The sequence below is a fragment of the Drosophila simulans genome, chromosome X, assembly GCF_016746395.2.
Source record: "Drosophila simulans strain w501 chromosome X, Prin_Dsim_3.1, whole genome shotgun sequence".
In the NCBI taxonomy this organism is placed as follows: Eukaryota; Metazoa; Arthropoda; class Insecta; order Diptera; family Drosophilidae; genus Drosophila; species Drosophila simulans.
In genome coordinates this window covers 12,574,396-12,595,414 of record NC_052525.2, presented here as the reverse complement: position 1 = coordinate 12,595,414, position 21,019 = coordinate 12,574,396, and the positions used below count along the sequence as shown (strand labels likewise).

The following is a 21,019-nucleotide window of genomic DNA, read 5'->3' as shown; positions in this document are numbered from 1 at the left end:
TGTTGACCCATTTTAAACCGACTTCGCGGCAGATGCAGCTCCTTGCCAAATGCCGATCAGCGCGCCTGCGCAGAGTTTTCCCATCGCGGCGGCCTTGTTTGGAGCTGTTTGGGCCACCGGGCCCGATCGGACCATCAATTGTGGTCGCTGGCAAAGTGAAAACAATGGCAAACAACTTTTACAATGTCAGCGGCTGCGGAGTCGAAGAAAAGTGACAGTGGAGCAAGCAATTAAAAATGGTTTTACGCGCCGAAAGCGACACACAAAAAGGTAAACACTGTCCGTGTTCAAGGTGCTAATGTGCAGACGCAGTACAGTAAGCACGCGCTAAGATGCACAAGTTTTCTTTAGTCTATACAAAAATCAATTTTAAATCAAAATATTACTATTTTTTTACAAAAAATCAGGGAAACCATTTTTCCAAAAAATGAAATATTTAAGAACGGTTTTTTGGGTATAACTCGACTAAAAATGGCCACACAGCAAAAAGAATTACCATTTTATACTCCCTGTTACCAATACTAACCATTCCTATCACCTTTGAACGGATTTTGTAAAATAAATTTTGGTCCAAATTTTCGCATTTTTTGTAATTATTATTTATCATTATCAAAATTTGCAAAAAATGGCAAAAAAATAGAATTCTTATTTTTGGACACAGTTTGATTGGAAATTTAATTACGAGCTCGACGAGGTATGGCATTCCATATTCAGACAATTATTTTTAAAGTTGTGGCAAAAAAACGGAGTATTTTAATACGGAAATTTGAAAAAACTACTTTTTGTCAAGAGTTTGATGTTTACAAATGGGATTTAAAAAACAAACTCAACGAGGCATCTCATTACATATTTGGACCATTATTTACAATGTTATTGTAAAAAAACGGATTATTTTTTTTTACAGAAATTACAATATTCATTCTTCGACAGAAAACTGCACAATTGGAAAATGTTTTTAGTGAAACCACGTAATTGTTTATAAGGTTTTCCCGTAAGCTGTAAATTTTGCTCAAGCAGTTTTCTTACGTCCACCCCAGTTGCTTTGGTGCAGCTGAACATACAATGTCATTTATTTGTGTTTTTTACTTATACATATTGTACTTATACATATTGTAATTTATATATGCCGAGATATATGTAGCTATATCTACTTTTAATGTAAAATAAGCATTTATTTTAACCGGCTCTAAAAAAGTTTTTATCTTCTTTTCATGGCTTCTTTCCCCAAAAAACAAATTCTAATATTCCATACGCCCAGTTAAATTTTTTTGACCGCTCCCGTAAAATTCTTTATCTGTTTCTTGTTTGATTTTTCGGTTTAAATTACCAGGCGAACAGGAATTCCAGAAGGTGACCAACGATCAGTTGGTTTTCAGTATACACCTGTTACTGATTATGATCACTTGGTACCAAAAATCCAAAAATCTAACAAATTCGGCACAAAAACGCGTATTTTGTAATGCAAATTGTTTGATTTTTCGGTTTAAATTACCAGGCGAACAGAAATTCCAGAAGGTGACCAACGATCAGTTGGTTTTCAGTATACACCTGTTACTGATTATGATCACTTGGTACCAAAAATCCAAAAATCTAACAAATTCGGCACAAAAACGCGTATTTTGTAATGCAAATTGTTTGATTTTTCGGTTTAAGTTACCAGGCGAACAGAAATTCCAGAAGGTGACCAACGATCAGTTGGTTTTCAGTATACACCTGTTACTGATTATGATCACTTGGTACCAAAAATCCAAAAATCTAACAAATTCGGCACAAAAACGCGTAATTTGTAATGCAAATTGTTTGATTTTTCGGTTTAAATTACCAGGTGAACAGAAATTCCAGAAGGTGACCAACGATCAGTTGGTTTTCAGTATACACCTGTTACTGATTATGATCACTTGGTACCAAAAATCCAAAAATCTAACAAATTCGGCACAAAAACGCGTATTTTGTAATGCAAATTGTTTGATTTTTCGGTTTAAGTTACCAGGTGAACAGAAATTCCAGAAGGTGACCAACGATCAGTTGGTTTTCAGTATACACCTGTTACTGATTATGATCACTTGGTACCAAAAATCCAAAAATCTAACAAATTCGGCACAAAAACGCGTATTTTGTAATGCAAATTGTTTGATTTTTCGGTTTAAATTACCAGGCGAACAGAAATTCCAGAAGGTGACCAACGATCAGTTGGTTTTCAGTATACACCTGTTACTGATTATGATCACTTGGTACCAAAAATCCAAAAATCTAACAAATTCGGCACAAAAACGCGTAATTTGTAATGCAAATTGTTTGATTTTTCGGTTTAAATTACCAGGTGAACAGAAATTCCAGAAGGTGACCACCGATCAGTTGGTTTTCAGTATACACCTGTTACTGATTATGATCACTTGGTACCAAAAATCCAAAAATCTAACAAATTCGGCACAAAAACGCGTATTTTGTAATGCAAATTGTTTGATTTTTCGGTTTAAATTACCAGGTGAACAGAAATTCCAGAAGGTGACCACCGATCAGTTGGTTTTCAGTATACACCTGTTACTGATTATGATCACTTGGTACCAAAAATCCAAATCCAAATCCGCTTTCATCAAAATTTGCGAAAAATTGAAAAAACCTAGAATATCCTAGGGTATCCAAACATGAATGCAAATCGATTGGGATTTAAAAAACAAACTCAACGAGGTATGACATTCCATATTTGGGTCATTATTTTCAATGTTTTGATCAAAATACCGAATATTTATTTTACAAAAAATTAGGGAAACTATATTTGGCAAAAAATCAATATCCAAGTTGGCTTTACCTTGGCCAAAAATGTTCATATGTCCCGCCGATCGCATTCTTATCGAAATATCGATATAAAGTTATTTTAAAAATGGAAATTGTCTGAGCTACGTGTAGAAATAGAAAAACGCAATCTCTTTGAAAACCGTGAATCAAATTGTAATGAAACTCATTGCATTAACAATTAATAAAATTATAAAACTTTTGAGATACCGTGCAACATGGTACTCTGTAAACACAGTAATAAATATTTATATCTTATTGTTAATAAGGCGGCTTTTGACGTGGATAGGCTGTGTTACTTGTACTTGTACTCCCAAGAAGTCGGAAGCCAAACTTGATATACCTTCTTAAGTCCTATAAACTTAAGTCGCACATAGATGTTAGATTTTTCTTTCCTTAACGGCCTTCCTTTTTTCATTTTTAAAATGGTTGATGACAGTGTGAAAACTTCGCAGTGTGAACACCACAACTATCGAAGATCGATACGAAATAGCGATGGATGCAATCGATGTTTGCGGAGCCTACCAATCGATGTACAACCACCACTGGCGGTCACTTCAGTTGTTTACTTTTTTACTTTGCGTGCAGCGGAAAACCGGGCCGAATTGAACTGCTCGAATTTTTTTTTATTATTTTTTTTCGCCACCCTTGCCGCCGCATTTTGCCGCAAATTGGTGTAAATAGAAGAGAGGAAGCGATTGTAATGAAAGCGCGCGGTTTTTTCAGTGTGTGAAAATGTATCGAAAATGAAAGAAGTGAAGAAGGCGCAAAGAGAGCTGCTAAAGAAGTGCGTGCCGAAAAAAGAGAGCGGCGAAAAGTGCCAAAAATAAAACGACAAAATAGAAACCGAAAGAAAAATAAATTAAAACAGGCTCCGGAGAAAGGCGATCGAAAGGAGAAGAACGAACGAAGAGTGAGAGAGGCGAAAGCAACAGCAACAAGTGGGCGAAGATGTGCAAATGACAAATTGGTCAAAACTCCGACTCCTGTTTCCCTCGCTCTCTCTCACGCACTCCCTCGCGCTCACGCACACTCGCACGCACATCCCCGTCATTGGCCATCTCGCTCGCACGCGTTGAAAACGAGAACGGGAACAGGAACAGGAATTGGGAACAGCCGACGGTCAAGTTCAAGTGGGAACGGAAACGGAAGGCGCACGGAAAACATGCGGAGACCCTTTACAGCTTTGAATCGCAATCACTACTTCGTCATCGGCCTGCTCCTGGGCCTCCTGCTCAGCTGGCACATTCCGCAGGACATCTGGGAGGAGGAGTGTCCCGAGGAGGCCGCCGAGAATCTGCTGATCGAGCGATTCGGCCAGGAGTTCGAGCCCCACTTGAATCTGATCAACAAGCCGCTGGCGGCCAAGAAGCCGGTAAGTCACTGTTCCCAGAAATGCATGAAATGCAATGAAATGCATAACGGTACAAGTACGATCGTTATAGGGAGGAGTTCTTTAAATTATTTTAGTATCTTTTTATATAGTCGCTGCATATTGAATATTATATATAATTTTGTATTAAATAATACATCACGATATAGCCGTTCATTTATTAAACAATTTTCACAACTTTGTTGATTTGCAGATGAAGAAATTTATCCAACATCGTGCTTTATTTTCGGTAAAACACTCTGCATAATAGCCACTAACATTTCCGCATGAGAATATATTTAATATTAAAATTATTATTGGGATCATTTTAACCCTAAATCGTAATCTTTAGCCAATTGGAATGTTGTCGGGGTTCCGAAAAACATAATACAACTGAAGTTTTAGTTCCATTTAGCGAATTTCTGAAGGATGATGGGTATGTGATTATTTGCAAAACTCATGAGGGGGCTTCCAATGCCATGCATGCTTATTAGACGGAAGTTATTAATGGATTCATTGTTGTACCGATTTAAGTAAAAAGCGCAAGTGCTCGTGCTGGTCTAATCAATAGAATAATCGGAATACAAATCCGCGAAATCGTATTTCTCAAATCGCAATCCGCTTCGATTTGCGGCGCCTCCTTGGCTTTCTGTGAAATGGTAGACGAAAATGCAAATGTTTAGTCGTCGACGGCATTGTGGCCACACATGTCTCATATGTATATGCACGAATATATGTACATATATTTATACATATATCATCGAACAACGGACAGTGCTGATAAGGCTTTATTGACCTTCCTGCTTATCGCCGGAACGCCACACTCGACTACCCTGAATTTCTTTAACCAGGATTGATCAAAGCTAAAGACATCTTAACACCTTCTGAATTTTTGCTGAAAATTGCTAGTTTTCAAGAAGTAACCTAAAATATGTCATTAGACTGTTGCAAATCGCTTAAAACATACATTTTGTTCCAGATGCAACATTCAAGCTCTGTGAAATACTAAAAACTTCAACCTATGGATATTCGAAGGATAAGAATCATAATGAAAACCTCTTCACACGTGTGTCCCATAATGGGACTTCTAGTTTCCGTAGAAACCGCCCAATCAACAAGTTATACTTTCCGAGCGGTCACTGTAATTAGCACCGAACATTTGTTTCACATGTTGCTTAAAGTGTTTCCCGGGTGCAATGACCCATTCCACAATGCCTATAAAGCCTGTTGCCCGCCCAGTGACCGATTCGATTTTGCATTGATTTTTGATCAGTTTACATGTATATATTACTTCGATTGGAATTATTCCGCCAAAACCTTTGAATTTATTTTATTTACTTTAGCTTGTCTTGTGGAAAGTTCTCAAATTTTCCCGGCCTCATTTCCCCGTTTAACGATCGTATTTCACAGTTTTGCATGCACTGCGACTGTAAATTCCAGACGATCGGGTGCTTGTAAATTAAAATTTAAATAAATAAACGCATTGGAAATTATGACCAGCGGCAAAAAGTAAATGAATGTTAACTGATACACCGTTCGTATGTATTGTAAATTATTCGTATGTTGCGACGGCGATCGAAGGCACAATTTATTGAATTGAAAAATGTGCGCAAAGAAACACGTGATATTCTGAAATAGTCGAGCCGGGAATACGCTTTAAGATATAATAAATATTTTAGCAACCTATATTTATACAAAAATATCAATGGTACAAATTTCCAAAATTTATTTATATGCATACAATTTAATGTTATTTTTTTAGTATACCTATTTTAATTTAGTTAATTTTTAGAACAAGTTGTATGCCCTTTGGAAGAGCATCATGCCGACAATAGCTCAAATCGATTAAATATTTTCGTATGCCGTACGCTATTTTCGACCTCATGTTCAGCAAATTATGTTGGATTTTTTTCATTTCATATGCTGACGTTTGAGTTTTGTTTAACACGTCGAATGTATATAATTTTTTTGTGACGCCGCAGCTTAATTTAATGTTAATAATTTGTTGCACGTTTTTATGACACTGCAAACTGGATTGTTGCCATTATTTTGGAGGTGATGTAAAAGTGTCGCTGAAGTTGTCACACTTGTCCAAATTAAAATCTTGTCGGCATTACGGGAGTGGAATTTAAAATTTAGCTGAGTTCCGATGTGGATTTTCTTGAAATTCAATATGCTTAAGTACTTATAGAACTTTAATCTTCTTATCGAGCAGTTACAAATTCTGGACATTTTCTAAACATTTTCCATTCGCCACTTAAATATTGAATAAGATAATTATTTTCATTTTTATTGCGACTAAACCTGTATCATAACGAACTAAACATGTTAATTGCCTCTACAAACATACAAGATCATATGCCATCGTTCACTTAATAAGTGTATATTATTTAATCACAATCATAGGGCAAATTGTTTCATAATGCTAGAAAAAAACGTGAAGACTCATCTAAAAATGTTTGCTATTTTTTTCGGTTGTTTTTTGTCCAGTTCAACGATGATTTGCATAACTCCTATATGGTTTTTTTTTTTGGTTCGTTTTCCTGTGTGTCGGTGAAAATGACCACTTATATCTTTATTATTGCCTTTTTATGGGGCGCACATGGCTCAAGAGTCACCATTTCTTTGTTGGTCTTTTAATGTGCGTAATGAGTGGATGTTTGTAGTAAAGTGCGGGTAGTTTTGGCCACCTGGATGTTCATAGAAAATGTTTTGGAAACTCCGGCTTAGGGGATCTTAACATTTTCCATACCCTATACGAAAGCATTAAATTGGAAATACAAAATATGATGGTATGTTTTCTATCTTTTAATAAATTACATTTTTTATTTTAACCAGCACTGGCTGTAGTAATTTTCTGTATCAGCAATATTTTTGGGGGAAAATGGTTCAATACCCTGTGAGAAAGGGTATAACAAGATTATACAAAACTCGGACAAAAGTCGTCTTCCATTCACTTAATAAAAGACAATAACTGCGTTTACTTAGTTTGTCCGTGTTCGTGTGTACTTGTTGAAGTTAAAGCAAACATATCTGGACACAGATATTTAACTATATACATATGTATCTGTATCTATAAGCTATACGTACGTACGTATATAGATGCGAACGAACCGAGTGAGAGATTGTGTACACACTATTGCTAAGTGGAAGTTAAGTGAAATCAGAGCCGGCAGCACTTTGAACTCCAACCCGTCGTTTTTTGGACGTCCGAACGGCGGATCACCACCTCCTTCAGATGGCGATGGAGATCGATGCGGAGATCTGGATATTTGGATATTTGGAGATGAGATCAATGGACGAACTTAGATGGATCGTATCCGATCCATCGACACCTGTCCGAACCGACCCAGTTGCCTTTTAGACATACTGTTTGTGTTTTGACTTTCAATTCCAAATTGTATAGGTTTCCAAATTTTCAAAAAATACAAAAAAAATAGAAAAAAATTCAAAAAGAAGCGAAGACATGGCGTGGTGCTTCCGCGACATTCGGCGCCACATGTGCATGCTGATGCGTCAGAACTTCGCCAAAAGTTGCGAGAAGAAGCTAAACGACCAGATCAACATGGAGTTGAAGGCATCCCACCAGTATCTGGCCATGGTAAGCTTTCCCAATAGGGAGTAGATATGTAGATATAGATCCAATCCCCGTAGGCCTACCATTTCGATCGCTCCGATATCAGTTCGCCCGGAATGCACCGATTCTTCCTGAAGGCGAGCGCCGAGGAGCGGGAGCACGCGGAGAAGATCATGACGTACATGAACAAGCGGGGTGGTCTTATCATTTTGAGCAGTGTACCACAGCCGCTGCCCTGTTTCGCCAACAGCTTGGATGCACTGAAGCACGCAATGAAAATGGAACTGGAGGTCAATAAGCATCTGCTCGACTTGCACGCCCTGGCTGGCAAGGAAGCGGATCCGAATCTCTGCGATTTCATCGAGGCCAACTTCCTGCAGGAGCAAGTGGATGGCCAGAAGATCCTCGCCGACTATATCAGCCAATTGGAGAAGGCGCAAAGCCAGGTGGGCGAATTCCTGTTCGACAAGTATATGGGCAGCGGCATGCATCCTGCGAAATGAATTCACCAAAATGGACCACCATCTGATGAGGAATACGTATTATAATTGGCAGACCCATGTGTGTGTTCAGTAAAGATTCGTTTTTTGGCCGATCAGTGGGTTTGCTTTTTATTCCTTTTTTTTTTTGCGGCCACATTATCAGGTGGCTGGCGTAAAACTAACTCTATAAATAAACTCGCTTATCGGCTCCAAAAGTTTCGCAAGATTCTAATTGAAATCGACACCGAAACTGAGTCCACGAAATCGAGAGCTAAACCCATCTGATAACCCTTTAGTTGGACCATAGTGGATAGTATTGGATAGTACATCTCCTTTGATCAGTGTTGTCAATCGGTTTGTAATCAAATGACTCAATATTTCTGTTCTGATGATAATAATCTGGAATCTATAAAGATAAAAGTTAAAAGAAGCCTGACATTAAACTACATTTGTTCCACCCATTATATAATAAAACACTTGGAACTTGACGATGAAGCAGTTGGTCTATGGTATACGATAAGCATTTGTGACGTATTAATAGGTTATCTATATAGATTGAGATCGTGGCTGTCAAAGATAGTAACTCATTCATTTATTTACATAGAATGGGATTGTTTAATAAAATGCGAAATAAGTGCAGTGTTTCGAAACATGGTACTAAATCGAATTAAATTTTGCCCGATCTAATCTCCGAAATCATGATCCCCTCTGGGAGTTTGTGGGGCATTCCCACATTGGCCAGCGAACTCACCCAGATCGCAGGGATCGTCATTCAGAACTGAATGCTGAACTGAATGGTAAGATCTTGGCGGGGCTTAATTGAAAAGCGCGTCGCATTTCCGGTCTAAAGTCTGAGGTTCGGAGGCATTTATACGAAGGCAGACTGTACGTACATACAGTGCGATACAGATGCGGCCCCAATAAATTGCCATAAGCTGCGGACTAGACCAGACCAGACCAGACGATCTGTAGTAGTAGTAATCCTCCCCCGGCGGGCGGGCGTTAGAAAAACTCGGTGTCTGGTCGACGGCGTACTTGTCCCAATTAAGATTTCTGTCCAATCCAATACAATTTGCAGCTGGAAATGTGAAAAGCCTAGAGTTGCGAGATTGCCAGCTGCCCATATGCTGCATATATGTATATATGTGCTATATATGTACCTGATCCGTATGCCATGCATATGTCTCTGTATATCACTTGTGACGATGCAAAGGTGTCGCCTCTAGATCTGTCAATATAAGCCCTAGTTTAGATCTTAAAGATCCTAAACACCCGCATTATAAATCGTTTAATTTTGAATTGAGTCTTCAGTTACACCCTTGTACACTTATGTATTATTATATCGTCTTTTTAGTAACTAAATCACATCAATTTGAGTGGAGGTAATGCTGTTAGACATTACTCGAGTTATCGATACCCTGAGAGTCGTTCATTTGAGCTATAAAACCACGAACCTGTAATTAAAATCCACTTGCGATTCGATTGATAATTGAAACAATTACCGAGGGGTAGCCAATAGCCGATCCGTTGTTAATTTAAATAATTGATTTTGAATGCGGTTTCGTGACGTCTTCAACCAAATGACTAGAGGTCAATTGTAAATAAGAACTTGTAAGCCGTAAGTAATAGTTGCAAAAAGATACATTGCCAAAATAATAGGAATGTATCTGCTAGAAACACAAAATTGCGTATTAAGCTCGTTTTGAGAGCATCTAATAGAATAAACTGATTAAATAATTCAATTGCAATTAAATGGTGTAGTAATTGAATCATTTATAATGCTGCCGGCAGCACAACAACTAATAGATCACTTAAATCGAATGGCTGAGTTAATGAATCAAGTTTGCTTAAAACTAAAATCAATCAGTGAAAAAATCAATATTTACTTAGTCCATTTTTGAATTAACCCATGTATTAAAGCGGCTCACTCGCTCCAGATGTAAACCATGCGACTCATTACACTGCGCTTAAAAAAGCAAACACACCTTAAGTAGTCGGCCATATAAAATAATACACACGCTGGGCTATCTGGAGATTTATTACACCCAAAGCCGACGACGACGAGGGCCATATAATCACTGTAAACATTTATCGCGTCCTAAGTTCAAGTTGAACCTGCCAAATGATTCATCGGGCCGAAAGTGAAGCCAATTCTTGTCAATTCCACAGAGTTTACCAAACCATCTAAACATCCGTGAGATACTTGGTTCGATTTCCGCAATGCTTGAATATTTTCACTTGATTCGATGGGTATTCAAACAATTTCGCCGTTGTTGGATTGTAATATATTAAATATTTTAAGAGGTAGTCGTATATTTTTCATTCATAGTTGTAAATAATATGATTTACTATATGGAAAGATTGTATTGGATCGTTAGTTATGATATTATAAACAACTCGATTCTTAACAAAGAGGCTTACTATTATACTTAATTTTCTAGTTAATTAAATCATCTTTTGGTCGTATTTATCACGTCGATATATTCAGGCTAACATAGATTGTCAATGGCGCTATTTCTTATTTATCTGACGAAAGAGTTGGGCCACCGAGTAAACAAAGAAAAATGCCCTATCTGTGTGTGTGCTTGGTATTTAATTAAATTTTGTGGAATGGAAATTGAAATTGGAAATGGCTTTTGCTCCCATTCCAGTTGGAGCACGGTGACGTCGTCTTAGCCATATCTATCTTCTGATAAGGCAGCACAATCGATAAGAAGTTTAGCCAGTTGGTTGGTTCTGGTCGTCAATAAATATACTCCTCTTAGCACCTTTTCCCACTTCCGTTGTTGTCATATTACGTCACAAGGCTGTTGGGAGCGTTTTTTTACTATTTTTTTTTTTGATAACTCAACTTTTGTGCCATATAGCAAAATGTGTTGGACCACGTGCCCCAAAAGATTTCCTCGATCTATGGCGGAAATTTATCCACTGGCGGGAAAATTTATAAACGATTTCAAGCGAAAATGTGTGGTTCATGTTCAGGTGATTGGATGTGGATGTGGGGAATTTGGATCCAAGATGCGAACTCATTGTTCAGGTGAACAAACCTTTTAGTGAATCGCATTTATGCCAGGCATGGCCTTGTTGCCAAAAGCCGGCAATATTGTAGAAATAGCCAGAATACAGTGGTTCAATTTAATCATATCTATAAGGAATTCAGTATAGATGTAGGAAATAAAAGATATTCTGGAAACAACGAACATAGCAAGTAAGAAGTGGTTTGAATTAAAGTTGCAACTATTTATTTCAACTATTTATATTTATGTTCAAATTGGCCAGCACTTTTTCGAATCGCTTTCTTGATAAAATAGCAAAAAGCGACCACTGTTTCGATGTTAAAATGATGAAAGCACTGTATTCACTGAATTTCCCATGCATCATTCATATTTAGGAAAGCATTTTTATTTACCCAAAAACGCTACAAAATATCCAAGCGAACAAACACAGATCTCGAGAGCGATCTTAGCCCAAATGGATGTTGTGTTTTTTTTTTCGCGGTGTTATTTTTACCCGTGGTTTATCTTTCGGCGATATTTACACATCTGATGATTGGCAAATGTGCGTGTGCGTCCAATCCTCCCCAGATCTGCCCCAATCCCCCGCCCATTTGTTCATCGGGCGTATCTGTGGTATTGGCGCAAGGTCAGATCTTGAACCGATCCACTGCGGATCGGGGGATCAAGCTGCAACCCCAGCGCGGTAATTAAAGCACCACATGGAGCCATTAAGTGGGCAGCGATTGCATAGGAAACAACACTATGCGAGCTACTCGCCACTGCACTGCCTGCAATTCAATTAAATCGCAAGTCAAATGGCTTTTCTCGATCGATTTGATTGGCTTAGCACGGAGAAAAAAGATTGGCAAAGAAAAGTGGGAAATTTACGTGAATTTTCATTCATACTTGATACAAAACATAAAGGAACATGTTAAAGTAATTATTTTACTTACCATAAATGATTATATAAGTACTTAGTGTATTGAAATACAAATTGCATATGCTATTGCATTTCTTTCTGTGCTAATATATGAATTAAGATAATCTAATCACTGATAATTGCTAGCTTATTGAGCCAGCAACTATTGGCGACACTCCACCTCTGCAGGTTGCATTTTCAGAATTTTGTAAGTTTTTGAAACAAACGGATTGTGTAGAATCATAATTTTAAGTCAGTAACTCAGTCAGCTCTCAAAACATGAAGTAATTCGTATCGAAACTGACCCTGGCCACTTTACGATGCCATATAAACACGGCAGCAAACAGCTTGTTTGCCGTTATTAAAAATCTATTAAGAATGATTTTTAATTAGCCATAATTTCTGTAAACTGCACCAGCGCCCCGTCGTCCACATTTGCCTGGACAAAAAAAAATAAAAGAATAAAAAATAAAAGCAAAAAATAACACGGCGAGTTGGTTCAAAGTGCTTGCACAACTTGGCAATTGTTTATTCGACGAGCTCCGTTGGCAGCCAAGGTGGAGTCACTGGCCTGGCGGATGGGAGCATCGGGAGGAGTGGCCGGCCACCTTGCACGCATCTCTTTGGGTTAAGATGGCCAGTACGCAAATTACCCGGTCAGGTTTGGCATACATGCAAATGGCGAAGGGCGGCCAACCGCCCACTTAAACGGCAGCAAAAGTGTGTTTACGAATTTGTGCCTGTTTCAATTCAAAAAAAAATAATAATAATAAAAAAAATGTAAAAAATTACCTGGCACAGTGAGTCACAAAAGTCTGAAGTTCCACGAAATTCTGGCCATACTTAAATTCCATTAAATTCGAAAACAAAAGCGCAGAAACCATTAAGATTTGGTGCTATAAATTAAGTGAGTATTTGTTTATAGCAGTTTTTATGAAGGTGAATGCTTTAAAAAGCCATACAAAATGTTGAAATATTCAAAAGTACATCATACAAGTAAAATATAAAATTTGCTTATCGAAAGTTGAATTTAATTTAGTTTAATTTAAATATTAAATGACAGAAAGGCAGCTTAATAAGGACAAGTCACATGTGGCTTCTTAAGGCATAACAAATAATAATAAATATTCTTTCGACGTTCCCGGAGAATCTAGTTGTCAACTTCTGGAATCACATGGTATTAAATCCAAGACCTGACGTTATTATCACTGTATCTAGGCATTCTGGGAAACGCAATGGGTATTTTAGTTTTTTTTTTTTTCTACCTCGACAAGATAGTGGATAAAATAGCTACTCGAGGGGGAATACCTCGTCATCGTGCTGCCTGCCAAACTTTGGACAGTCATCTAATCGTAAAAGGAAAAGAATTAAAATGTGCCCTCAAGTGGCCAACGAAAAATTGGAGCCACTCGAGAAGAGTCGCTTTACGAGTCCGTCGTTTTGAGTGCCTAAGCGTGGAGGAATATAGATGTAATTGGGCAGATAAAAGACCCTTAACGCACTTTATACGCTTTGGAGTGCATGTCAGCGGCTAAAAATAGGCAGGTGAATATCAGGAGATAGTATTACTCATATTTCTAATTGGAATCGGTGGATGATCTTCAATCCTCTCGTATCGTGGTTGGAAATTGAAGCCACTCTTATATCACGAGGCATCCAGTTCGTTTTAAAAATAAACTCGCTTTTCAAACGAAGTCACGTAGAATGCGGGGTAATTCTAGAACTGATCCCCTGCCCACAGATCGATCCACTTAGATATCAGGAATTTATGCATCCCAAATCATTGGAGATGTTTTCAAGATCAGGGCACTCCGGAAATGGAGGGCCTTCAGATTTTCTCATGCTCTTGTTTCCTAAGATTTCTAATTAATTTATTTTCCTTCTTGCAGGTGAAAAATGTGATTCGACCGCGTTACTACTCCTCAGAGCTGGGTATCCGGGAGAAGCTCTTCATCGGGGTGATGACCTCGCAGGAGCACATCAACACCTATGCGACTGCCTTCAACCGCACCACCGCCCATCTGGTGAACAAGATCAAGTTCTTCATTTACGCGGACAGTGTGAAGACCAACTACAAGCTGAAGAACATCGTCGGATTCACGGACACGCGGGAGAGCCGCCGGCCGTTCCACGTGGTCAAGTATATTGCGGACAACTATCTGGATGAGTACGACTACTTTCTGCTGGTGCCCGACACCGTCTACGTGGATGCGCGCAAACTGGTGAAGCTGCTCTACCACATGAGCATCACCTTTGACCTGTACATGGGTGGCGCCCGCATCGGCCTGGATCCTGCCGGTGGCGGTGCCTCCGCCGATGGCCAGTCGAACGAGGAGGAGGCACCCGCGGCCAGTGATCGCAACTACTGCTCCTTGGAGGCGGGCATCCTACTCAGCAGCAGCGTCATCCGCAAGATGCGCAACAACCTGGAGCGCTGCGTCCGCATCGGGAGCACCAATGACCACAGTGTCAACATCGGGCGGTGCGTCAAGTACGCCAGTCGGGTGGCCGGTTGCCAGGAGAGCTTTCAGGTGAGTGAGTCGTCGATCTCCGATAGAAATGATTGAAGCATGTGCAATTTATTGGTGAATATCTCGATTAGATCTCTATCATCTATTTACGCTTTCTCAAAATCTTTTTGTGTTGAAATCAATGAGCGCCTTCTACTTGTCGTTTTATTTATTTAAACAATTTGCTGTTGAGTAAAAAAAACACACAGACGAAGCAGACATTCAAACAAATGTATCTTGATCTTTGGCCGAAAAAAAAGTCAGTTCATTGATACAAAGTGCCAGAGATACCGGTTCGGTTGTTTTCTCAAATCAGTACGCTTGAGCAATAAAATAAAAAAGCAGTTTGACATTTGTTCAAATGTAAAACAATTACACTAATAAATGCATTAAATATGCAGTTAAAAAAAATAAATAAATTAGCTTTGCTTTTATAACGAAAACTTAACCAACACTGCTGCACATTGACCCTGAAAAGGCGAGAAAAATAAGAGCAAAGCACCAACAAGCAAAGTACTTTTCAGCCCAGTGGCGTATTGGATGTTTGAAAAGGGGGGTTCTTATATTAAATATATTATATTATAAATATTTTTATTGCATTAGGTAAATACCATCGGCTATGTATAATCTTAAGACTTAATCCGCAGCCTCTGAAATTCGCACGCCTCTGCTCGCAAAGATCTGGATGAGTAACCAAATTCAGAGCAAGACCAGAATCACTCAGTTGATGGACAACACAGTTTATTTAATTTCCAAGTAGCAACACAAGAATTTCTTTGCCGGCCAGTAGAGGGGGGGGCGTGGCACTGGGCGGGTAAGCTGTGAATGTTAACTTTCGAGTCGTGACAGTTTGAGAGCCACTTGACGAGCATCTTAAGATACTTATTAGTATCTTATTCAAACTTATAGATGCGAGTGAACCTTTTTGGGGCTGTGGAATCGCATTCTCAGTTTATGTAATCTATTTTATTAATGTGGGAAACCAACAATTTAATAAAGTCACTAATTTATTAGTCTGTATCTATTTTTTCTTGCCCTAATACAAGTACTAAACACCGTACTTCCGCTAATCGAAAGTACAGGTGGGTGTGTCTTGCTCATTATCATTTCTGATTATAGCTCTGTTTATATGAACACGCAGCTTATTTTTGCATAAACAGTCGAACACAACCGTGAGTAAATGGAACTTTTCCCGTTGAGATGTTAGTTTTGCTTTCGTTTGATTTCGATTGCTGGGTTTGTTTGGATTGGATTTTATTTATGCGCTGCGGCAGCATGGAATGATTTATGTCCTATGTGTGGTGGTATCTGCAGAAAAAATGCTTAGTTGTGGTGATTATAATGCCACAGTGAATTCCAGCCATGAGTTGTATGTTTCAGCTGAAATTTAGTGTTTATTCAGTCATCTTTCTGAGGAAACAACACAGACCATTAGGTAAACATTGTCAACTATTTTCAATCTTCAAGCATAACACTCATTTGATTGTTATTTTGAATTATGTAGCCTATGCAATAGTTTGGTTTATTTAAACCAAAGTTCAATATTAATTGTTGAATCCATAACCATATCCATATTTTCTTCTATTGATTAAACATTTTCCTTTAATTATGGAAGGCTTGCTGAATGTTATTGCTTCGACTGCAGCTGTCTAAATAAAAACGGAGATATGCAAGTGTGTTTCGCTTAATTAACTGGCCCAAAGAGTTTGCCGAACGGCGTCTTCAAAAGCTGCAATTCGCTGGGGCATTGATTAATGTGCGCGGGCCAATTAAAAATGCTCCAAATGGATACAAATGCACAGAGTGTGTATGGAGAAGTGCCAAAGATGTGGGCAAATCCGCGATCGAATGGGCGATCTTTGTTCCATTAGCGCGACATTGTTAATTTAATTATGCTCGTTCCTTTTATTTTATGGATCGTAAAAGGGATCGCTTGTTGCGAGCATGTGGCACTGCTCCAGCCGTGGGATCCATGGCCCGACTTTCCTTCCACGGCATCGAGCGTTGGCCCTGAACCTGACCTTGACCATGCCCATGCCCATGCCCATGTTCAACTCCAACTATATGTATCTGTATCTTTATTGACTTGCAGGGCATTCGGCAATTTAGCTACGCCTTGGATGCGCCGGACCGTCGCCATCGCGAATTCAGCGAATTGGCCAAGGAGGAGGCCTTTCGCAATGCCAGCACCGTGTATCCCGTCCAGATGCCGGAGGACTTCTACCGACTGCATGCCTACTACTCCAAGGTAAGGCAATAAACATTGATCAACTTGAAATGAAATCGGATGATTATTAATATTGAAAACCCATTGGTTTGCAGCACCACCTGGAGAAGGTGCAGGAGCGGGGCTATGCTTTGGAGCAGAAGTCGTACCGGATTGCCAATGGGAGTATATCGAACAAGATACTCGAGATCCGGTGGCCACTGGGCGTGCCGCCACCGAGTGCGCCGGAGACGCGCCACGACATCCTCACGTGGCAGCTGCTCAACGGGACGCACAGCTTCCTGCCCAACGGCAATGCGGAGCATGCGGTGGCGACGCTGTCGCGAATCGAGGCGCTGGACTTTGCCAAGGTCCTGGAGATAGCACTACAATATGCCGCACTCAAGCATCCGCGCCTGAGTTACCACAGCCTGCACAGTGCCTATCGGAAGTTCGATGCCACACGCGGCATGGACTACCAGCTGCATCTAAATCTGCAGGAGGGATCGGGTCGCAGTCGCCGGCTCGCGGTCAAGAGCTTTGAGGTGGTGAAGCCACTGGGTCGCGTGGAGGTGGTTCCCTCGCCCTACGTCACCGAGAGCACGAGAATTGCCATGTTGGTGCCCGCCTTTGAGCACCAGGTGCCGGATGCTTTCCTGTTTGTGGAACAGTACGAAAGGATTTGCATGCAAAACCAGGACAACACCTTCCTGCTGCTGGTGAGATCAAAACCATATACAATTTGAAGCCAGAATAATGTAATCTCTTTCGCCTCGTAGATCTTCATGTACCGACTGAACTCGCCCAGCAAGGGCGACGAGGATCCCTTCAAAGCACTGAAGACACTGGCCCTTGACTTGTCATCTAAGTACAAGACCGATGGCTCCCGGATCGCCTGGGTGTCCATCCGGCTGCCGGAGCAGCTGAGCGAGCCGGTGGATCCGCAGAGCTGGCTGCTGCACGCCTCCATGTACGGACCACGCCAGCTGCTCAGTCTGGTGGTTGCCGATCTGGCACTGCCCAAGCTGGGCCTCGAATCCCTCGTGCTGCTGGCCACACCAGGCATGGTCTTCAAGGCTGACTTTCTGAATCGCGTGCGCATGAACACGATACAGGGCTTCCAGGTGTATGCACCAATTGGCTTCCAGATGTACCCATGCCGCTGGGCGCAGTTCTGCCGTGAGTGCGACACCTGCGACGTGAGCCAGAGCAGTGGCTACTTCGATCGCCACAACCACGACGTGATCGCTTTCTACAGCCGGGATTATGTCCAGGGTGAGTGGGGGGGGGAAACTTTTCCAGTTAACTGGTCTTTTATCTACTCCCTACTCCTTTCGCTTCAGCTCGCAAACTGTTACATCCGCAGGGACTGCCGATCATACGCAACGACCTGGACATCGACCAGCTGCTGCTGCAGCCTGGCGAGGAGACGCGACCACCGGGCGTGGAAAGCATCCTCGATATGTTCGTGGCGGCACAGCACTCGGTGCATATACTGCGCGGAGTGGAGCCGAATTTGCGCTTCGGCCAGGATGTGCGAAACCACCTGGCTCGCGGAGGAACGCTGCCGCATAGCGTGCCGGAACGCTGCGGTCGGGAGCAGTGCATCCACCTGGCGTCGCGCAAGCAGATCGGCGACGCCATAATACGCTACGAGGACAAAAGTATTCTACACAAATAGTTTGGATTCCAGCTCCAGCTCCAGCTCCAGCTCCAGCTCCTGCCTGTAATATCATCAGTTCCTTTTTAAGATATTCCCATTGTGTACATGACCGTGTGATTGATTGAGCAGAATGAATGAATGTGATCTCTGTGTGTGTGTGTGTGTGTGTGTGTGTGCATGCCAACTCTTATACTCGCACCCAAGGCTTAAATTAAATCCTATTCAGAATGAAGTGATGGTGGGACTGGGACCCAAGTACAAGACCAGCGCGGACCTATCTCAATCCGAACTTAGTGTTTAGGCCTAGGCGATTCCCGTTGTTGCTTGCTTTAAAGTGAAACTTTCAATGCTCAAAAATGGTAGACAGCAATTAGTTAGTTGGTTAGTTAGTAATTAACGTAGCGTAGTTTTAGCTGCCAAAACTCGTAGGACAAATGTGGGACACTTGTTCGAGCCATTCAACAGACATTCGATTTTCGCATGTAAATACTTAGCATACGCCACGATATCTCTATTAACGATTCCTAGTAAGTTACGCAGGCACCATTGCACCATTGACTCCTATTTAAACGACTAGTTAAGCTAAGTGTTATACTACTACACTAATCTAAGTGAAACGAACGATGTGGCTGTACGACAAATAACCAGATGCCGCCTTGCCTCAAAGTGTTACAATCCCTCTAAATGGGCTCTCTCAAAGACGGTGTGCCAAAAAAAAAAAAAGGAATTGCTGTTGAAAAACTGGTCTAAATCGGGGAGTGCTTACTTTGACTATGTTCCTGTTTAAAAGTTAAAGCTTAAATCTTAGTATCGGCTGGGTGAAAATATAAACCATAGTTCTATCGAAACTTTGCCCACGAAATAACAATCCAAAAGTATTGCTAATTGTCAGGGCTTTTGTGGCAACGAAAAAGCCCATTGTAAATAAAAAATATTATATTGTTAAGTGCTTGCCAGCTTCACTTAGCCGATGTCCATTGTTAGTGTATCCATGTTATCCATTTGACCATTTGCCAGCACATCAGTTTTAGCATCGAATAAGAAGTCTGCCAGTCAAATTCTTATCATTACGATAACGAGGGGAAATCCGATTAATTTATTACAAAATTTATTAGCTATATATGTACTCGCATGTACGCTCGTCAGGGTTTATCCCTCTACCCAAACTTTTTATACATTTAGTCATAGTGTACAACTACTGTATCTGTACTGTTTACGTGTAGGAATTGTTGTTATTGCAGAATAAAACAAATTATGAATGTGCATATGTACAATAAACATCAAGGTTTTCTTTAATTCGATCGTTTTGCTTGGTTATTTCTGCAGCAGGAAGGTGAGATCCGCTTGGGGTGCTAGCTCCTCGGTGCCACCGTCACTGAAAAATAATGAATTAATGAACAACATAAAAGTTATTCGAATGTAAAAAACCAACAAGTTAAACTTGTGGAACCCATTTAAACCGTCTTGACCGATTGAAAGTGTGTACTTACGCCTTGAACAGCTTGGCATTGCGATCGCCCAGGAGGATGGCCTTCTCGCCCTGAACCCGGACACTGGTGCCCTCGCGAAGACCCAGCACGGGCAGTCCATGGTAGGCCACGAACTCCTCCAGCCGCTCGTCCCGCGTCTCGCCCTTGTGCCGACTGCCCGCCTCCGGATCCAGATAGTGCGGATTGATGTTGAAGGGGACGAGGGCGAGCGCCTCAAAGCTCGGCGGATAGGCCACCGGCATGTCGTTGGTCGTGTGGATGGATCGGGTTGCCACATTCGTGCCCGCACTGCTGCCCACGTACGGCAATCCACGCTGGAGCACCAGTTCCCTGATCGGATCGAGCAACTTCATCTCGTAGAGGGAGCGCAGCAGCACGAAGGTGTTGCCGCCGCCCACGAAGATGGCCTGTGCCTCCCTCAACGCCTGCTCGCGATCCGGCTTCGTGTGCAGTCCCTCCACATTGAATCCCCACGGCTGCAGTGCATCCCGCACAGTGGCAGTGTACTTGTCGTGATCCCGCAGAGCGTAGGGCACAAAGAGCACGGTCTTCACATTGGCACTGCAAGTAATTGGAGGGTTTGTTCAATTAGCAATGAATGTTCCAAAAGTATAATAATGTATCTTATCATATTTTGATTTACAATGCCTTAAGATCATAGCAATAACATGGACACCTACCTCTTGAAGAGATCCTCCAGCTGGCCGCGCGCATGCTCCAAGTAGCCATGGCCGTGCAAACGCGACGAGGATAGCAACAATAGGTTCCGTGCACTGACCATTTCTATAGCAATCTAATCGTGGACCAATGCATGGGTTCAGCCAGTCGACCAGATTATCAGGGTTTTATGGCCAGCCGCTAGGGATGGGCTCCAGAAATATCGGAGCAAGTACCTCCGCCAAGCGAGCTTATCACAGGGCGCCGGAAAGGCATGGGTGTGGGCGAAATTCCTTGAAAGGGGTTTTTTTTTTCCAGAAATTTAACCACTCCATAGCCGTGTAAAGTATATAT

At 41.1% G+C, this 21,019-nt stretch overlaps 3 protein-coding genes across 4 annotated transcripts; 2 read left to right on the top strand and 1 right to left on the bottom strand.

Annotated features, from left to right (window-relative positions):
- The first annotated feature begins 3,290 nt into the window (after window positions 1-3,290).
- On the top strand, window positions 3,291-19,796 carry LOC6740105 (chondroitin sulfate glucuronyltransferase). 2 transcript variants are annotated; one of them, XM_039296480.2, is made up of 7 exons: window positions 3,291-4,168; window positions 4,380-4,415; window positions 14,029-14,670; window positions 16,742-16,897; window positions 16,972-17,574; window positions 17,635-18,130; window positions 18,199-19,796. In XM_039296480.2, the coding sequence occupies exons 1-7, from the start codon at window positions 3,959-3,961 to the stop codon at window positions 18,534-18,536; spliced, it is 2,481 nt and encodes an 826-aa protein (XP_039152414.1). In that variant the 5' UTR covers window positions 3,291-3,958; the 3' UTR covers window positions 18,537-19,796. The 2 variants fall into 2 exon arrangements, with proteins under 2 accessions (XP_039152414.1, XP_039152415.1); XM_039296481.2 differs by lacking the exon at window positions 4,380-4,415 and having other exon boundaries at window positions 3,292-4,168.
- On the top strand, window positions 7,533-8,340 carry LOC6725819 (soma ferritin). Its single transcript, XM_002106779.2, has 2 exons — window positions 7,533-7,766; window positions 7,820-8,340. The coding sequence occupies exons 1-2, from the start codon at window positions 7,632-7,634 to the stop codon at window positions 8,243-8,245; spliced, it is 561 nt and encodes a 186-aa protein (XP_002106815.1). The 5' UTR covers window positions 7,533-7,631; the 3' UTR covers window positions 8,246-8,340.
- Window positions 19,726-21,015, bottom strand: LOC6740103 (probable alpha-aspartyl dipeptidase). The gene is made up of 3 exons (XM_002076951.4): window positions 20,689-21,015; window positions 20,009-20,569; window positions 19,726-19,893 (listed from the first exon to the last, which is right to left on the bottom strand). Exons 1-3 carry the CDS (start codon window positions 20,787-20,789, stop codon window positions 19,833-19,835), a joined length of 723 nt encoding a protein of 240 aa, XP_002076987.1. The 5' UTR covers window positions 20,790-21,015; the 3' UTR covers window positions 19,726-19,832.
- Between the last annotated feature and the right edge of the window lie 4 nt (window positions 21,016-21,019).